Source organism: Caretta caretta, chromosome 1 (genome assembly GCF_965140235.1).
Source record: "Caretta caretta isolate rCarCar2 chromosome 1, rCarCar1.hap1, whole genome shotgun sequence".
NCBI classification, from domain to species: domain Eukaryota; kingdom Metazoa; phylum Chordata; order Testudines; family Cheloniidae; genus Caretta; species Caretta caretta.
In genome coordinates this window covers 173,320,820-173,341,552 of record NC_134206.1, presented here as the reverse complement: position 1 = coordinate 173,341,552, position 20,733 = coordinate 173,320,820, and the positions used below count along the sequence as shown (strand labels likewise).

The 20,733-nt window shown below is 40.0% G+C and overlaps 1 protein-coding gene across 1 annotated transcript in view; it reads left to right on the top strand.

The window, feature by feature from the left end:
* Positions 1-20,733, top strand: part of NCAM2 (neural cell adhesion molecule 2) — a 551,141-nt gene that overhangs the window by 447,470 nt on the left and 82,938 nt on the right. The window contains exons 13-14 of the mRNA XM_048868296.2: positions 12,327-12,446; positions 18,009-18,130. Of these exons, the coding sequence (XP_048724253.2) occupies positions 12,327-12,446; positions 18,009-18,130 (242 nt within the window). The remainder of the gene's footprint in view (positions 1-12,326; positions 12,447-18,008; positions 18,131-20,733) is intronic.

The window sequence follows — 20,733 nt, the reverse complement described above, 5'->3', positions numbered from 1 at the left end:
AATAAAACACCTGTAGCTGGCCCATGTCAACTGACTCAGATTCAGAGAGCTCAAACTGTGGGGCTATAAAATTCTAGCATACAAGTCCCAGACACTCACAAGAAGGGGGAGGGTCCCAGACCCCTGGCTCCAGCTCAAGTCTGGATGTCTGCACTGCATTTTTGTAGCCCCTCAACCTGAGTCCCATGAGCCCAAGTCAGCTGACACAGGCTAGCCATGGGTGGTTTATTGCAGCGTAGACTTATCCTCAAGCTCCTTCGGCAGGCCCTTACCACAACAGACCAAACAGCTATACTGTTTCCCTTCAGGTCTCCCAGTGGAGAGAATTGTTTTTCTTCTCGAAGATCTGCCTTCTGTTTCCTGTCTCTTCTCCCAGCAGGCATTGCTGTCTGCCACATGATCAGTCACATGCTCCATAAAAACAACAAGGCATAGAATGCCTTGCCTTAAGGGAGATGAGACATCATAACAGGGGGTAATGGCAATGCTGGTCCCTTAAAGGGTCAGTGCCTTGTTATAGTAAGATAATATGGTTTGTTCCTATTCTTTATCATTTATTGTTGTATAGTACATTCATTCAGTAAAACTTTGATTTACAAATAGAGGTCCCAGCTCTGCAGCCCTTATGTGCTCATATCTCCAATGAAAGTAAGAGTTTTCATGAGCACAACACCTGCATGATTTGGCCCAGAATTATTTGTTACATCAAAGTTTTAAAAGAAATTAAACTGTGATCTGAACTTGATTTACTAAAAGGGTTTAACCTTCTCAGATGATATATATAGTAATAATTTTATCCTGCCATAACGTTGGTTCTATTAAAAGTATAGCAATGACAATCAAAGGTGTATTAAGGTTAAACACTTGTTAATGATCTACTGTGGACACTCGTCATATCTCCAGAAGGAACCATATGTAAGAATGTCTGCTTTCCCCATCCCAGCGTGGCTTGGAAGTCTTTTTCTTGGACATTTCTGCGAACAGTGGGAATCTCCATCCACTTCTGGCTTCACTGTCTTACTCGCAAGGTTCTGCAGCATGAGAACTGTGCTTCTGACTGAGGGCTGGATGCAGCTTCCTTCAGACCTTACACCAGCCAGAGAAGGAAGTACAGAAATATTTGCATTCACATAACTGAAAACAGAACTGGGTTCTATGGACCCAATTCTTCAAAGGCCACTGATGTTAGTCAGAGTCTTTCTGAGACTCTGACTTCAATGGGCTTTGGATCAGAGTCTTCATTCTTGGGACCATAAATGATAAGCAATCAAAGGTGATAAGTTTAAAAGTAAGAAATCATTTCAACGTGAACAAATTCAGAATACGGAAAACCCCATGCACAGAAAAATTCAACCCAGCTAACTTTCTCAGGAAAGACTACATAAAACGATATGTAGAAATACCAGGAGAGAATGAAAGGCTAATGATTGTTGGAAAGGAACATGGAGTTTCTGCACCAGAGAACACGAGATCATATGATGCAAATGATCTGTTGTCTTTAAAATGCAGCTAAATTGTTTGCATAAAGCTGAACGTGTATTTCTATTTTAGTATGTGCTCTTCTATACATATGCAGCTTTATCAAGTATGTCCTAGTTTCACTCACCACTCTTGTTCCTGTGGAATGATAATTAACAGTTGTGTATACTTGGCCCTAAAATTTATAGACAGTGGATTGCTGCTGCTGTACTTGATAAATGTGTTCTGTATTGTTCTGTCTTTTTTTTTTTCATTGTATGTGTCAGCTATTACAAGGCACCAATATCAGTTAGTAAATATAACAATTGTACTGGCGAACATTTATGTCACTGAGCACCAAATTTTAGTCAGCAGGAAGTTTATAGAGGCATACTGAAAATTAAAAAAAAAAAAGAGAGAGCGAGAGAGGGAGAAGAAAAGAAAGTAAATCATTTTAAACAGGTACCTTTCAGCTATTCAATAAGGCGAAAAGATGGATTGGTGTGCTTTCACACATGTTGTTGCTTCAACTGAGGGGAAGAATAGGAGTATCTTGTAATCATGATAAAAATTGTCTAGTTTCTGGCCTTGTTGTAGAAAAGTATCATTTTGTAAGTAAAATACATCTTGTGAAAAATAAGGCAACATCTCTGAGTACCTAAGTGGACGATAGAAAATGCTATAAAATAGGAAGAGTGTTGTCAAGCCAGCAAATTATAAGACTTACCGAGCTACAGAATTGTATGAAAGAACAGAATAGAAATAGTTGAAGAAATCAGAAGGGTGTAAAGCCTGAGAAGTTGCAAAATTGCTTAAGGAGCAAAATACTGCTAACATCAGTTCAAAAACTGTGAGGAAAGTGATAAGGAGAAAGGAATTGAATGTGAGTCTAGCCTGCTGAAACTAACACTAAGTACAAAGCAATTTAATTAAAATTTACTCAAGTGATGTGGGACATGGTGAAAGTTATGGAACAAAGTTTTATTGTCTTATGCAATATCAATATACATGTTCTACACTGTAGGAAAAGTTTCCAAGTGGAGAAGGGATGGAAAAATCCTAAAAGAAGGGTGATTGGGTCCATGCTGTTAAGCATGGTGGAGGTAGTGTTATGACATAGATCTGTATGTCTTTTGAAAGCGTTGGCAAGCTGTGTTTTCCTGATGGCATAATAATAAAAGGAAGATTAAAAGATAGGAGCATCACAAATGGTCCCATTGGAATAAGATTTCCTCCTGCCCCCAATCAGGACAAGAACACACAGATATCTACAAGCCTTCTCAATGTAAAGAAGATTGTGACCAGAATCCTAAGGGTAATTGAGAGACCCTTATTTCTACACATTGGAGCTCTGCACCAGTGTGATTGATATTTGGAATTTTTAGGACAGTGCAGAAATGGGCCTTCAGGAGCTCTGCAACACTCAGGTCACATGCAGCTGAAGAAGGAGGGAGTGAGTTCATACATATTAACTCCAACCCTTTTGCATATCTTAGTCCCTCTCTTCCCTGTGGAAGTCTTGTTGAGTTACCATGAAGCAGCAGTAACCCTGGCCATCTATGTCCTCTTGCCATCCCAAGGTTCTGTGAGAGTACAGAGAAGACTGAGAATGGGGCCAGAACGTGTTCCACTGGGGGGTGAGTGCAGTGCTTCTCTGCCCCCCCTCCCCCATTACCCTGGCATAGGGAGAGATGGCTCAGCTTCAAAACTGACAGCTGGTTCCCATCTCTCTTCAGACCACTCGTCTGTCCCTCAGCTAAGTAACAAAATGAGAGATTCTGACCCCCCCCCCCCCGCCCCGGCTTAGATGTGCAGGGAGGCAGCAAGGGAGTGGGCAGTGGCAGAAGCACAGCATAGAGAGTGGCAGCTGCAGAAGAGGGAGCCCCTCTCAAGATTTACGTACTATGTTCAGACACAGAATCAAGTCAGGTCAGGGAAAGCTGGCTGGCTCTATTCATGTGTTTTTCCTTACTGTTATCACAGTCAAGTGATTTAAATCAAGTACAGTGATATGAAGAAAGCAATAGCTAAGAAAACCTACACCAACAAACAACTGAAGCAGTGAACTGTGGACACCTAGAAGGGACTGTTTCCTATTTGCAAGAAATATTTTAACAGTGCTCCAAAAAGATTTTACTAAGGATGAAAGCAACGGGAAACTGCACAACATGAAAGGCAGTGCCTAAAAGGAAATTTCAGTATGTTTGTGTAATGTTTAAATTTGGAATATGTATCTAAATGTCCTTGGATAACTAAAGTCAGATGCCCCAGTTACATGATTCTTGACAATCACCATTTAAGAGTCAGGTTCTACTAAGTTTACTCTGAGTTAGTCTCTGACAACACAAATAATCCCACTTCTTAGGACTGTTCACCAAGTAAACTACTATTCAATGTAAGGGTGGCAGAATCAAGTTCTAAACCATTAATTGATTTAACTGTTCTTTATTATTTGATGCAACAATTTGAAAAAAAAAAAAAGACCTGATAACAATAAGAGACATCACTAATAAGGAACATTAGCAGCTTTTTATTTTTCGTCTATATTCTATAAACCTTTGGTGCAATTGTATGTTTCCTCATTTTTCTTCTTATTGTCTTTTCCACACATCATCTGAAATGCAGCTCATGAACGTATTTTTGTATTTCATCCAGGCTAGCTGAACAATTCACTGACCACATATAACACAGATCCATCTAAATAGGTTTGTTTCTGTTCTCAGATTATGGTTCTGTTTATGTCTCCAGGTTCACTGAATTGTTTGCTGAGCCATAATTTGGAGTAAATATAGTTGAAAGTTGCTCTTTGAACAAAATGAAATGGAAAATGAAAATATGAATATAAATAAGTCTCCTCATGCAAACCTAATTCTTGCTAATAAGAAACTATATCCTAAAGAATGTTTTAAGGACAGCACAATTGCTTTCTTGATACTAATGTTGACTCAGTTGTGTTGAATGAACCAGACATGCCAAACTCATTAAAAAAAACAGAAATTGGGCTTGTGAGTTGCTTTTTGGCTTGTAGCTTGTTTGGCTTGTAGCTTGTTGCAGCTTGTTGCTGCTTCTTTTTGATCGGCTCCTGGCAAGTGGGGACAAGTGGGGACAAGGGTGGGGAGAGAGTCGGGGTGAACAGCGGGCCCACCACAGTCCCAGGCTGCACACTGGGGGGATCTAGTCACGTAGAGTCTTGGGGTTTTTAGTGATTGGCTTGTTTTGGACTTGTTTTAAAATGGGATTAGCTTGATTTTTGGCTTATTGTGAAAGTCAGGATGCTTATTTACTGCATGAAAGTTGGCAGTTGTGGAATGAACCCCTGTTTTCAACTCCATTATGAAGTCCTGATAATTCTGGATTGATATCTGGGCTATTCCCTGTGTTTGCTTCACAATATATGGGTGGTGTCCTTGAATGGTATATAGAGAAAACAGATAAATGCTAGACTTGAGTAAAAATCTACTGTCTCAGGAATTCAGTGTTGTGATTTTTAAATAAAGATTGGGCCCTCTCTAAATAAAGCATATTACTGTAGTTTAAATCCAAGTTAGAGTACAGCATTTATAGAACCAGCCAGTTGTATTCATTAAACATTATTAGCTATTGTGTACATTGAGTTTGAGCCACTGCCCATCAATGTAAAGACTTACCCTGACTTCTTTTTCTTTTGGATCAGGTCCTAACATTGTTCTTCATTTTCTTTAATTTCTGGCTCTTCAAATTTTTATAACAGTAATTGTTCCACTTGTGTATTATTAGCATTTCTTATTAGATTTAATTCAATGAAAAGATGTATCAAAGATGATCCCTGAGCTATCCTCAGGCATGAGGTTCCTGCAGTTTCTTTAGATTCATTTTGTGTACCTGACATCCTGGAATCCTCAAATTACTTAATAATAATGAAAATTAAATATGTGAAGGAAGAAAATATTTAAAGGGTAATTGTGTTTTGGTGACTGTGTACAAAACATTTAATATGCTTTTGCCAAGTGCAGTTTTTTAATCAGTTACAGAAAATTATATTTTAAAATGAAATGATCCATGTAACAGTATATTTGATTCACAGGTAATTAAGCTGTCACTTTTTTTATTTCACCACTGTAATAATTTTACATTATAGTCTACAGATTGGTGCAACTTTTGGACAGAGCCATTATCTCACTGATTTTTATCAGGTCTGCATTTAGTTTTGAATTTTTATTAAACAGAGACAGCATAAGGTCCAAAACTGTTTCCAAGAAAGTGAATGGGAGTTGTGCCATTGATTTCAATGGGATAAGGATTGGACCCTTAGTTATGTTTTTTCTACCAATCTAGTATGCAGCTTGAAATATTTTCCTTATTAAAGTGCAGCACATAGTCTTAGTCAAATTCTGACATTTACAGCCAGATGCTTGAATCATCATTAGTGAAATTAGTTGTTATTTGGGTAAGGCGGACAGATGGAATTGGGACAATGAGACTGTTTCTGAATATGAATCAACACAATTCCTACTATGAAGCAAAATCCCTAAATTTCTTTTCTTTCTAATTTATTTCCAATCAGAATACATCCCCTCTCTCTGTTTTGCAAAACTTCTGTGGCCTAGATCAGAAGATCAATCTTCTGAGGGCTAATTTGTTAGAACTTCTGTGAATCATTGGTATAGAGAGGGGGTTTAAGACTTTCCCTCACATATACACACATAGATCAGACAGGGGACATAATTCTCCAAACGCATAATATTCCAAGGATTGCAGAGAAATTCCTCAAATCTCTTGATATCAACCGAAGACAGTGACATTTGTACAGATTGCCAGTATTTCAACACTGTCCTCCCAGACCCATTCTTAATGTTGGCATAGTTTGCTCCCTTTTCTTCTCCAGTTGCTTCCCTAGATCTCTCACCCTCAGGGGGCTTCACAGCATAGAACCAGTTTACGATTACGTGGGTCGGCATAATCTTACAAAGAAGAGGCCACACAGGTTTCAAGGGAGATGATGCAGTGGAGGGAAGCCTTCCCTTCTTTCTGCCCAACACTGTGGAGCTTGAGAAAAGCAATTTTGTCAGAAGTCAGTAGTCCTGTTTCCCTATTGCCTTGCACCATATGTAGTCACTTACCAGGTGAGGGCAAACAGACTGTAAAACACTACTAAATGAGAACTTTCCACATACTGGCACTGGTGTAGTTCTTTTATGCTTGCTTACTACAAGGTGCAACATAATGGAGAATCATACCTGGAGATAGGAGAGATGATGTGTCCTAGGATCAACCATCCTCTTTGTGACAGAAATTTCTCCCATTTAATGGAAATTCTGCAGTGCTCCCACCTTCTAAGATATGCATCTGAGAGCATGGTCTGACTCTGGTTTTGTAGCTAGCGGTAGGTTCCACTTGATTCTGGAAGTTATCAAAACAGAAGATTAATTTCACATAGCAGTTACTCAACTTTTGTCTAGGATTTTTTATGCTATTTACTTCTTCAGTGAATTAGAAACAGAGACCAGAAGAAAGCTGTTCTGTGCAACAGCTAAGTCCACAATCTTCTCAGTGTATTAATGTATACAATATTTCTATTAACTGTCCTCATAAAAGTATCTACTGTGGGATTAAATGTACTATAACTGTATTATTTGTACCCTAGCTTTCCTTTGTTGGGTGATGATTTATGTTATCTGTGGCAATCACAAGGGAGTCCTTATGCTATGCAGTCTTGTGGGGGGGGAGGGTGGGTGTCAATTTAATATGACTATAAAACCTAAATAATTCTATTCTCATATCCTATTATGATAACCAAGCAATATAAACAACCTAATCTTGGTACCAGACAATCTTTTTTAAAAATGTGGTTAGATTTATGACACCATTTGTTTCACTGCTAACTTTGCAGTAGCACTCTTTGCACTTTATATAAATGCACTATTCTGCTTCATAGCCATTAAAATCCTGTGATAATGAACAAGACTTCTCAAGCTGAAACATTTATGGACTGCAGCTGAAATATTGTTTGACTTTTACACGCAGAGACTGATTTTTTTTTTCCTTTTCCTTTCTTGCTTTCTCTATTTTAAGTGTTACATCCCTTGTAGCTTTTCTCCTAACATTTTGGGTCACACTCCTCTTGCACAAGGCCTTTCTAATCCTTCAGAGCTATTGGCTGGCACCATATGACTTGCACACCAATAGCTAACTCCTTACCAGTGGGAATAACAAGGCCAGGGCAGTTTAGGGTGTCTGTACCATATTTATAGGTCCAATAATGCCTTCAAAACCTGAGAAGCTCTTCTTCCCCCAGCAGAGTAATTGCTCAACATGTATGACTTGACATGAATAAGGCCTACCCCTGTTGAGCAATTACTCCGTTAGTAATCCCAGCAAAGTGAATGAGTCTGCCAGCGGAGCAGAGTAAGATGCTATTTAATGCATCCCACTATTTGCGAGTCATATATGACAAACGCTAGTCACATCACTTAGAGCACTTGTGGATAATGCTCAGCGGCTATAGGGAGGTGGGCAACATACCTTCAATAGAATAGAATAGAATGTAAGTAAGGATGGCAGAAGGTGGCCCTAAATTACTGCTGCTCTTCGGGACATGATCCTGTTGCCAACAGTATCATGCATGTATATAGTAAATGGTGCACACATTAGTAAAACTTCTTCTGGGTTTATTTTAGTTTGTGGAGATGCTTTGCAAATGTAAACCTTAGCACTGTACTGATGCCTGTGAAAGTTTGCCCAGGTGACCATTGATAAAAATCCTGAGTCATTCACAGTCACCTAGGACTGGCCGTTGGAGACTATAAACCCTGTTTAAGGAGAGAACGAGATCAATTTGAAGTTGGAGAGAGAGGAACTGGGCATTATTTTACTCAGATTCCACTGCAATGGGTGCATACATTATACATTTTTGATAATTACTGTATTTAATAATGCTCTCCCATCCCCATTGTTTCATTACAAAGTAATAAACTGCATTATCTGGCAATGGAAAGTCCATCATTTCTTTGAGATCCTATTAAGCCCTGGACATTCTACCCTTCAGTAGTTGGATAGTTCCTGTAGTTACCACCACCTGCCTATTACTCTAGTGCTTGTTTTCTGCTTGACGAAAGTAAGGGGTTCTACAAAATATTATAGTTTGTGCTAATTTCTTCCTTTTTTCTAAGAATACAATCATAAAACAGTCAAGGGCTACATCATACCCTCAGATTTTTAAGCAGAACTTTCCATCGATGCCAAGGCTTGGGGCCAGATTATGCTGTCAGATTTCAAGCATATTGTTTTCATAAAGCTGTTTTTCAGATCAAGGTATCTGATGTACAGTGGTATGTAGGAGATTCAAATGTAGGCCGTGGTCCTTTAAGCACTGAAGACATGAATAGTTTTGCTCATTTCAGTAGTCCCATAGACTCAATCATGTGCGTAAGTATTTGCAGGCTTGGGTGCTTGGATTTTATGGGGTTGTTAACACGCTAGGATTTTATAAAGGGCAGACTCATAGCCACATTTTAATGCTGTTTAAATTTTAAAAACATTTGCCGTTCCACTAATTTTTTGTGTGCCCGAAGGTTTATTCTGAATGCCCTTATTCAGATGTGGAAAGCAGTCATGGCTCAAAGGCACATCAAACAGTGCTGCTGCTTATTCTACTCTTTTAATTTCATCTTGCTATGGTTGAATGCTATATATTGTAAAATTACACTTGTTCTGAAAATATGAATATTCTCATCCAATGTCTTTATTTTTCAATAGATAATTGCTAATAATTTAGTTTATTTCTTAAAAAAATATGAAAGAATGACAAAACTAAGGAATGCTGTCAGACGTAACTCTGCAGCTTTGTTTGTGAGAAAATGATCACCATGTGTCAATAACTAATTCATATAATATGCTCATAATAAAGTGTGAAATGTGTAAATTCCTGTTTTCCAAAACTCATTAAACTCATTTAGATCCACTTGTAATGGGGCTTCTATCTACTACAGAAAATAAGAGGCATCCAAAATAGACAGGATAATAAATATGGAGTCAATAAAATAACAAAAGTAATAACAGAAACAATATGTGTTCAGGATAAATAAAACTTTAAAAATGATACTAAATCAACCATTGAAATACTTCACCATTGCAAAAAAGAAAGAAAGAAAGAAAGAAAGAAAGAAAGAAAGAAAGAAAGAAAAAGGCTCCCTGGCACAGTGACTCCAATGGAGTTGCACTATCAAAGACTTGTGGCTGCCCCTCAAAGGTGACTGCACAATAAAGAGAATACAGCCCTAGCTCTACAGGGTAGGTGAGGGTTGATGTGCTTCTCTTGCAGCACATCAAATCTCCATCCTTTTTCCCCATGTGGATCTGAACCCTGGGAGGGAACAGGGAACTTTATTGTCAGGGCAACTGAGTACCCCTTCTATGTAGGCGCAGGGAAATCATGTTCTGTGGATTCCTGTTGTGTTCAAGTCTCAAGGCACATATGTGACATCAATAACATTTGCATTGATCATGCCAAGTCTTTTCATAATATACTGTACTGTGTTTCCAGAGAGAATCTGAAATCCAACTCTTTTGTAGATTATATTGCTGATTTGCTGTACCTTGTCTCTATGTTTGTATTATTAGGAGTATAGTTCATTTCATGCAACTTTTTTACTGTTCTAAGCATGTGCTTATAATTTCATCCTGAAGTACAGCTACAGTTCTAGAGTCAAGCTTGGTTTGCATGGAATACTCAGGCTAGGGTTTGATTTTCCCTTCTAATACATGGCACTTACTGATGCACATCTTGGGTAATCAGCTCTTGCTCTTTTAAGTGCTCTTCAACAGCTGGCTGAAGATATTAGGTGACATATTTATGTATCTAAGGTTAAGGTGCCAACCTTCTTTTCTGAATCATTTGTTGAGAATGTCCCTCAGTGCCTTGGCTGGTACGCATTCCATAGACCTCTCTTCAAGAATCTACAGATGGGATCAGTTAACTTTCAAATTCTTGATATTAGGACTTAGAAAATTTCTTCTGCTCTTGACAAGAATCTTCTCTCTTTAGAGGTTTGTTAGTAAAACAAAGTGGAATTTCCACAGCATGGCAAATGGATAATTTACATTCAAAGGGCAAGGGTGGACACTGTGCTCTGTCTTCGGAGACCACGCTTCAGCTTACATTGTGAGGGAGCTGGTGATGGATACAGACATGTCTGAAAAACTTTTCTAATACCCTGAGTCGGGGAGGACCTGGTGTGGACAGGAGGCAATGAGGGAAGCCCAAAACACATGCATCACAGGAAGGGGGGTGCTATCTCCCCACCCAACTTTGGTGCTTTGCCTAGCCATCGGCTGGGCAATAGGAATGGGGTCAGGTGACTGGCTGCCAGGTGCCTCCCCCCTTTGCCTCTTTAAATTATCTCAGGCTTTTCAAAAGACTCTTACTCTCCAGTTCATTCCCTGCCCTCCTCCCTCTCCTCTCCCAATTGTAGGTTAGAGGGTATACCGCATATGATGCTGTGGCCTGATTGATCACTCATTTTTAGGAATCAGGAAGGAATTTTTCTCCTAGGACCAAATTGCCATGTGGTTTGGTGGGTTGTTTTGCCCTTCTTGCAGCCTTCTGGAGGCACAATTAGATTGGGAACAATAGGATTCAAAGTTCATACAGTGTTGTTAAGACTATTGACTTGTTGCAACTTGTAGCTGGTGTGCAGTGTGGGTACAGGATAAACGGGACAGCTCTCAGAGGTAAATGAGACCTTGGATTTCATTGCTGGATCTTGCACATGTGGGGAGGAGATCTGAAGTCTTTGCAGAATGAAGTTCCCTCCTAGCCTTGTGGCCTCTGTTTCTCCATCCTCCTCATTATGTGGGATGGTGGTGAGAGGTTTCACCCCAACTTGTTGTTTGGTTTGTGGCTGAAGCCCTGTAACTAGCTTTACTTAAATAACTCCCTGTTATGTTGGAGCTAGGGGTGAGCAGGGTAGTCCCCTCCCTAAGGTATAATTAATAAACTTGCAGCCTGCAGTTTAAACCCATTTCAAGTGTTTGTCATTCACTTGCTTATTTGTCCCGCTCAATTTACAGCAGCTGATAATGGTCCCAAGGAAGGCGCTACAGCAGCCAGTTTTCAGTTGGAAGTAAGGGAGCCCATGACCTCTTTTCCAGATCTGCATCTTCCATACAGGTGGCCAGGAGTGGGAGGATGCCAGAATAACCACTGAAGCAGCCCCACGCCACCTGACGGTATGTCTACACAGCAATTAAACACCTGCGGCTGACATGGGTCAGTTGACTCACAGGGCTCATGTTGCAGGGTTGTAAAATAGCTGTGTAGACATTTAGGATGGAGGCCAACCTCTGGGACACGACAATGGGGGAGGGTCCCAGATCCCAGTATCCAGCCCAAGTGTCTACACAGCCATTTTTAGCTCTGTAGCACAAGCCCGAGTCAGCTGATGTGGGCTAACCACAGCCATGCCGGGGTCTTTTATTCTAGTGTAGACATAGCCTGTGTGTCCCTTCAGTGGGGCCATCATCCAATGGTGTCTAGGGCAACTGTTTGTCAATGGAGTTGTCCCAGTCTTACTGGGGAATCAGGCCCGGCATCTCATAGAAATGTGAAGCACTACCAAGCTCTTTATATTTGCACCTGACTTCTGTAAATCCTACACTAACATCCGCAGATGGCATAACTTATTTAATTGCAGCAAAATTTGTGTAGTAACAAAACCATTTGGAACTATTAGCATTGAACCAGATGACTATTTTTCACTTTTGTAAATAAAACATTGTAAAATTAGACTCCTAATTTCAAAGCCAATTAATTACAAAATGGCCTTGGAAATGTTATTGTCTTAATCATTTTGTCAATTTTTGTTTCACCGCTTTCTTTCCCTTCCTTTTAGCAATGGTTGTTCTTAGCAATCTGGAACCGAACACAACATATGAAATCAAGGTTGCAGCTGTAAATGGAAAAGGACAAGGAGAGTATAGCAAAATTGAGATCTTTCAGACTTTACCTGTTCGTGAGTAATGCCTTTGTTTTTAAATGAAAAGTTAGTTTATTTGTACTCTTGTAAGCCTATTTTACCTCTAGTTCAGCTCATAATTTCAAAAATGATTCACTATGAGTAAAATGCAGTTTACAATACCACATTCCCCTAGATCAGGGATCAGCAACCTTTGGCTTGCAGCCCACCAGGGTAAGGCAGGGTAAGCCCCCTGGTGGGTAGGGCCAGTTTGTTTACCTGCTGCATCCACAGGTTCGGCTGATCGCAGCTCCCACTGGCTGCGGTTCACTGTCCCAGGCCAATGGGGGCAGTGGGAAGCGGCGGCAAGCACATCCCGCGGCGGAAGCCACTTTCTGCAGCCCCCATTGGCCTGGAGTGGCAAACTGCAGCCAATGGGAACTGTGATTAGCCAAACCTATGGATGCGGCAGGTAAACAAACCAGCCCGGCCCACCAGGACCGCATGCCAAAGATTGCCTGGCGGGCCGCGTGCCAAAATTGCCAATCCCTGCCCCAGATTATGATGATCCCAGAAATCACATTTTCAGGTCATTTTGATGACCCTATATTGGAAAATTTCTCTAGTTATTTATATTTATCAGAATATTAGAAAAAAAGTCTCTTAAATGTTTTATCCTGGAGAACATAATGTTAAAGCATATGAGCCTAAATTCTGTTCTCATTTATACCCATGCTGTACCGCTGACTTTAATGAGAATAGAATGTGGCCATTTCAGTAGAAATTTCCCCCAGCAAATTATCCCTTGCCCATGTTCACTGAAATTCAGATCTCCTTTGTCCCCTGTCTTCCCCATTTCATTGTCTGAGGACTTTATTTATAGTTTATATGTAAATTTCAGGTAAACACATCCCTTTATTTAAGACCTGCTACGTGAGTTTGAACATGCTCCACCAATGTGATTCGGGGGGAATTCATAAAATGATGCCATACACATTTCATCACAATATTATTGACCAGTGAATTATGAGTTTTCAAATGATACTTTACAAGGCATACTTTGTGCGAAGATTATTACAGTAGTGTGTAGGGTGTGAATACAGGATCAATTTGGTCACGCTAGGTCATTCTTAGTCCATGTCCCACAGCTGAATTCAGTGTTCACCTCCATCCAGGCTTTTCCTCAGGGGTCTCTGAATTCCAGTCTCTGCCCCTAGTGTTAGGTCTCTTACCCATACTGAAATATGTCCTCTGGAATCTGGAGAGGTCTGCCACTGCAACTCTTCTCCACAGACAGCAGGTGATCCTTGCTGGGCTGGTATTCTGGCTTGTGTCTGTGGAACTGCTGGCTGAGACCAGGTCCTCTTGAAGGCCTTGTGGCTGCAGCCCTCCATCTAGGAGGCTCTCCTCTCCAGGAGCTTCTCTTACCGGCTGCCTGTGTTGGTAGGTTCCCCAGAGAGCTCTCCTTCTTAGCTCCCCGTTCACTCCTCTGGCTCAGGCTTCCCTTGGGGTTCCCCTCCACAGGAGTCTCCTGTCTCCTGTTGGAGTCCACTCTGGCTGAGCTTGGGTAACCTTTATCAGGTCCAATTGTTTGTTTACTAATCAGCCAACTCTCAATTACCCCCAGGGAGGTACTTCATAAAGTAGTCACGGACAGACTGGGCTTTAGAAGCTATCCAGTGACAGATGGCCATGTATAGTGTTTGTTTCTTTGACAAATAGTTATAGCAAAAGGCATATACTGTTGCCATTAGGCCAATTTTTGCCATGCTCATTCACACCGAGTAAAGTTCTCACAATCTGCCATGGGGTTACAACACCTAGGATACATAAAATCATGTATGGTTTGCAAACTCACAAACATTTCAAAATAATTGTAAAGTTAAAGTAATTCTGAATAGCAGCAGCTTTTATATAACTGTTTATAATTACTTGGGGCCTGGTCCAAAACTCATTGATAAAATTGGAAAGATTTCCATTGATTTCAGTGGGTTTTGGATCAGGCCTTTAGTTTGGAAATATTAATACATGTAATTTAAGGTACGTTAGATGCACTCTGATGCCACAGTGATGGGTGCATTTTTGTTTGGAAGGCTATGGGGAAAGGTTAAATAGATTTGTCAGTACTTTGATATATGTAGTTAGGACCCATTTGTCTTTTCACTGCTGGTGAAGTCAGCATTGGTTTTGGTAGCAGTTTCATAGAAAGCTTTTCAAATTCAGGGTTGTGTGGTTCAGTTATATAGTGCAACAGTTCACAGCAAGTATGACTAATTATCAGTGCATTCATTTCTACATCAAAGTAAATGAAGTTTTTGTTTGGTACAATATGTTAGAATAACAAAGAGTATTAAACAACTGAATTCAAATTTAAATATGTGGTGCTAAAGAGCAAGAACTGAATAATCTAACATAACCATTTTTGACTCCTTTTTCTGTTGTCCCATCATGTTCATATTTCTGTTTCTCTTAAAAAATACTACTGTACCTACCTCACTATCCCAGGGAAGGTTCATATGCTTAATGTTTAATAAGTTTTTTACATCAGTTATCTACATATTCATAATAATAATTATTTTACAAATACACTTACCCATTTTATTACTTTGCTCTAACACTATCTTTAAAGAGAGGCACCGTCAAAGTTGAGTGACCTGAACTATAGCCTGCCTTTAAATTACTTTAAAAAAAACAAAAAAAACTGGCCTCTTGATACGACCTTACCACATGTTAAGTATTGGGGCCCTTTGTCTGGTTTGTCAGAGAAGGTGTGTTGCCCCTTTAAGGACTAGAGAGCTACCTGCTTGGGAGTCAGGCAGCTCAATTACAGGTCAATGTGGGGACACAGACCCATGCCCCCCTCCAGGTGACTGGAAGAAAGGGGAACTATTTATGCCCACGTCTCTGCAGCAAAAGGTCCCCTTTTTACCTGGACCAAGCTGAACAGCTTCCACCTGTGGCAGTAGTTAAAATATCAGGTTTCTTCAGGACCTGCTGTGTGACCATTACACTAGTTGCTCCTTTCTTGGAGGTCTGGGAAGGAATTTTCGCCCTCACCAAGATGGAGTGGGTTTTTCACAAGCCCCACAGCAGGTTGGAGGCTTAGTGGGGGCAAAAAACAAAAGGGGGTTAGGCTATGAAGTCACAACTCATTGTGTAAGCTGGGGATATATCCAGTGCAGGAATTCTGTGACAGGGCACTCTACTCATTGCTGGATGGTGCCTCCTCCTGGCCACTCTGGGGATTAGCAATGTGAGGTAGAAGCCCCTTCCTGTAGTTGCACCCTATCTCTCTGTCACTTTATCTTGGTCTGCAGCTCCTCTCTCACTCCAGGAGCTGCTGCTGCTTCTTTTGTGATTCAGCCCTCTGGCCAGGTCATTAATTGGGTTCCCTTTCTGGGAACCCTTTAAAAGTCTCTTCTGTCCACCTGGCATCAGGCAGTCCTCATGCCTGCTGTTCTGACCCTGTCATTCCCACAGTGACTCAGGCAGTCTTTCTGATCACTGCCAGTATCACTCTGCAGTGGTTGGTAAAGGAACCCAGGCCAACCCTCTACTCTGGTTTCCAGACTAGGGCCCTGTAGTGAACAGTTAAGATGTGTAGCTCCACCATCTTACTGCTCTCACCTCTGGCCTCTTCTTCCCTTCCTTCTCCCTTATCTCAGGGAGGAGGACTGCAGGCTTCCTGCCTGATGCCTTCCACATTGTTGCTAACCTCGTGGCTTTGTAGAAGCCCCACCTGTTGCCTCATAGATGACGTTCTTCTAATTAGCTTCCTCCAGCTTAAGTCTCCCCCATTTGCATCCGAATTGATTGATTGGGCCCACTTGGACTAATTCAGCCCTCTCAGGGCCAGTGTGGGGAATATGTCTTATCACAAATTCCATAGGGAATGGATATGGTGCTCAGACAGAATGAATTGGAAAATAATTTAGAGGAGGTATTCTTTAAAGGAGCAAAAACAGGGGGGTGGTCCTGGGCTCCTATGATTGGTATATCGGGAGTCAACCCCCCTCCCATTTTAGACCCCTTACTCTTCATCCAAGGAAGTGTGGTGAGTTGCAGCAGCAAGTTGGCTGGGGACCAGGATGAGTAAGAGGAAGAGCTGCCAGCAGCCCTCTGGGTATATGTAAATAATTATGGAATTACCTGCACTGTACAATTTTATCAGTTGGATACTCCCAGACATTTAGGAATAAAGTTTCAGCCTAATTAAATTACATTCAGTGTCTCCAGCTTTTTTTCACAGCAGGTCTCTCAAGAAAGCTGCACACATTTAGCCTCTCTTCTTGATGACCTGAGAAAAACAGGCCTAAGACACGTGTTTTATTTTTACGTTCACAATTGCACTATCATCCCACCCTTTTGCTCAGCCAACCTGCTTCATTTTGTGGTGAAGAAAAGGTATTGAATAGAGGTAGTTAATAAATGCTAATAGTTTTTGAGGAAAAATTTTGAAAGAAAATATTTCCCCCAAATTTCCTGTGATTTGTTTTTCAAATTTTCACTGAAAAACCAAAAGTTAAAAAATATTTTGACTAAAAATGTTCCATTTTAGAAAACAGTTTTTTTTTCCCTTTTCTTGGTTGAAAAAATCTAAGAACAATTAGAAAGAAAAAAAATGATTACTTTAAAAAACAAAAATAATTTGAAAAACAGCTTTCAGGCAAAACTTTAAACAGGTCTAGTAGTGAAATATACAAGAATCTTGCCCTCTGAAGCATTCCAGGAGTAAGTTTCTTTTTTATGGCAGTGCCCTGTTTTTTCCTGGAAGGGATCAGATACTTAGAGTAAAGATATGATGGAACATGCACTTGTGCTCCAGCAGACCATAACACAGCTCTCTCCTTTTAGCAATGGCAGTACTCTTGAGTCCTGTATTTATGCTCTGGTTTAAAACGTACTCTGATCAAAATTTCAGCACAAATGTTCCTATTATAATAGAACCTACTTGTAAGAAACAACAGAGTCAACATTGGTGGGTTTATTATAAAAATAGAGTGTATTTGAAGTAAAATTTCATACATTTCAAGATCTTACAAAATGCTTTTCTTCAAATTCATTCTTAATAAAATGATAGTATTCTATAATCTAAAAGAGCCTCGGGTTTGCTTTGGGACAGTTTATTGCTACTGTTTATGACAGTTTATTGTCCATTAATAAAGATTTAGATTCCACCAATGGGACTTAAGCACATGCTTTAAGTTAAGGTTGCGTATAACGATTTGCTGAATAGCATGGGATTACTTATGTGCTTAAAATTAACCAGCTGCTTCTCTAAATTAGTGTCTGCATAAGGAGTCATTTCTTAAACAAGTTAAATTTGAAAGGATAAGAAATATCAAATCACAGAGACTGAGACTATTTTTATTCTAAATCCCTTTTATTTTTAGTGTACAAGTCTTTTATATGTTTTGTAACAAACGTGACAGCACTGATGCCAGGATGATCATTAAGTATGTTACAGAAATCTTGAAAACATCCTGTTTGATTATGAAGGTTTTGATTAATAATATTAATTAAACAAACAGTAGAAATAATACATATAAAATAGAAATATTGAATTTCTCTTCTTCTCTTCCCTCCCCCCTCCCCTCCCCCGGCCACCCCAATACTCAGGTGAGCCAAGCCCTCCATCAATTCATGGACAGCCAGGCAGTGGAAAGAGCTTTAAACTTAGTATAACTAAACAGGATGATGGAGGATCCCCCATATTGGAATATATCGTGAAATACAGAAGTGTAAGTATTCCATTAATCACTGGGGAATATTTTGATCTATATTATGTGTTTTGAATGTTGAGAAGAGGTTTCATGGAAAATGTCAATATTTTGTTTTAAAATAGATTGCTTATTACACAGCTGAAGAAAAACATTTGTATATTTGAAATGTATAGTAGTTATTGTTACTCCTTTTGATGTGATTTTTAATGCCAGATTAGTACACTAAATGTGTGACTGAAAAGTCAGAAAATTTTCTGAGATTTTGTTTTATTATATGTTAAGTAAAATGTTTGTCTTGTTTTCAAATCTAAAAAGTTTAATAAGATAATATAATACGTAAGAGAGAGCTGGTGTTAGATTCCAGAGTATGTGATTAAACAATATTCTGAAACAAAATAATTAGCCTTTTATGGTTGTGTTTATTTGTAGTGTTATACACATGTAAGGGCATCCTAATGTGCTAATGCAACTTAAATCAGCTTAATTGTTCTCTAGGTTAACAGAACTACCATTGGAAGTTGTCTTGCCATTGTGCATTTTCTACCTTTTCTACACATTTAAAGTTTAGTTTAGATATTCTGATCCACAGATAGATTGCAATGAGGAAGGACTTTCATATATCATAGTAAATGTATCAGCTCTTTAACAGGTAATTATATGATTCTATTGGGTGGATGTCTGATTTGTAGTATTTCTTCTCAAATCTAGCAGGTTTAAACAATTCACTCCTGTCAAGGTTCCTCCCCCACTCTGAACTCTAGGGTACAGATGTGGGGACCTGCATGAAAAAACCCCCTAAGCTTATCTTTACCAGCTTAGGTCAAAACTTCCCCAAGGTACAAAATATTACACCCGTTATCCTTGGAATGGCCGCTACCACCACCAAACTAATACTGGTTACTGGGGAAGAGCTGTTTGGACGCGTCCTTCCCCCCAAAATACTTCCCAAAACCTTGCACCCCACTTCCTGGACAAGGTTTGGTAAAAAGCCTCACCAATTTGCCTAGGTGACTACAGACCCAGACCCTTGGATCTTAAGAACAATGAACAATCCTCCCAACACTTGCACCCCCCCCTCTCCTGGGAAATGTTGGATAAAAAGCCTCACCAATTTGCATAGGTGACCACAGACCCAAACCCTTGGATCTGAGAACAATGAAAAAGCATTCAGTTTTTTACAAGAAGACTTTTAATAAAAAATAGCAGTAAATAGAAATAAAGAAATCCCCCCTGTAAAATCAGGATGGTAGATATCTTACAGGGTAATTAGATTCAAAAACATAGAGAACCCCTCTAGGCAAAACCTTAAGTTACAAAAAAGATATACAGACAGAAATAGTTATTCTATTCAGCACAATTCTTTTCTCAGCCATTTAAAGAAATCATAATCTAACACATACCTAGCTAGATTACTTACTAAAAGTTCTAAGCCTCCATTCCTGTTCTGTCCCTGGCCAAGACGACTACAGACAGACACAGACCCTTTGTTTCTCTCCCTCCTCCCAGCTTTTGAAAGTATCTTGTCTCCTCATTGGTCATTTTGGTCAGGTGCCAGCGAGGTTACCTTTAGCTTCTTAACCCTTTACAGGTGAGAGGAGCTTTCCCCTGGCCAGGAGGGATTTCAAAGGGGTTTACCCTTCCCTTTATATTTATGACAACTCCTCTGCCACACAGATCAACTCCTTTTCAATGATGTTTCATTTATGATCTTCCCAATATCTTTAACTAAGTAGGTTCTACCACTTATTAATACATTTTGCTAAATAAAGAGTAGTGTTAAAAAAGGTCATGATGTAAAAGGTATGGAGGCACCCCATATATTACACTGTGTATGTAAATTGAAGCACACTTCAGTTAGAGTTAAGTACCAGGTGATCATGCCACCATTTCTTACTGAAAACAAATAAGAATGTGCAGGGGTCGAAACAAGAAGAAAAAGACATGGCTTCTTTGCAGGAAGTGACGACATCCCATTCCATCCTATTTTTTCCTGATTTTAAGCACTGAAGTGAAACAAGAAACCATTGTCTTGCTATGCCGAAAGAAGGACAGGAGACATTTGACATGGGTTAAATCAGGCCGCAACTTTATTATTAGATGTCTGGGACTACCTGGCAGGTAACAATGCAGGTAACCCCATGTTTATTCCATAAATCCCCGGCTTTTACCAGCTCCCCTTCTTTTTCTCTCCTTGTCCCTCCAGCAAATCCATTGCCAGGACCTTACCATCCATCCCTGCCTCATAGGAGGGTTAAGGTGGGCTATAAGGATGGGGGGATTGGCTGCCGTACCAATCGTAGGAGTCCCCAACTGCCCCCCCCCCCATTCATTCCTTTAATGAACGCCTCTTTTTAAGTCCTTTTCCAAGCCATTTATCCGGTCACTGTATACCTTTCCTATGGAGGACTGGACATCTACCACAAGGAGGCACCAGCAATTAGCATGGCTGCCTCCTCCCCATACCCAGTCGGGTTCCCAGACATCTCCTAATGCCATCTTTTATATCCGTTAAAAACAGGACAGCACCTAAGTCAGACAGGTGAACCCCATGCTTCCGAAACAATGCTGCTGCCCCATATACTATACCAGGATGTGAAATTACTGTCCCTCCTATGGTCCCA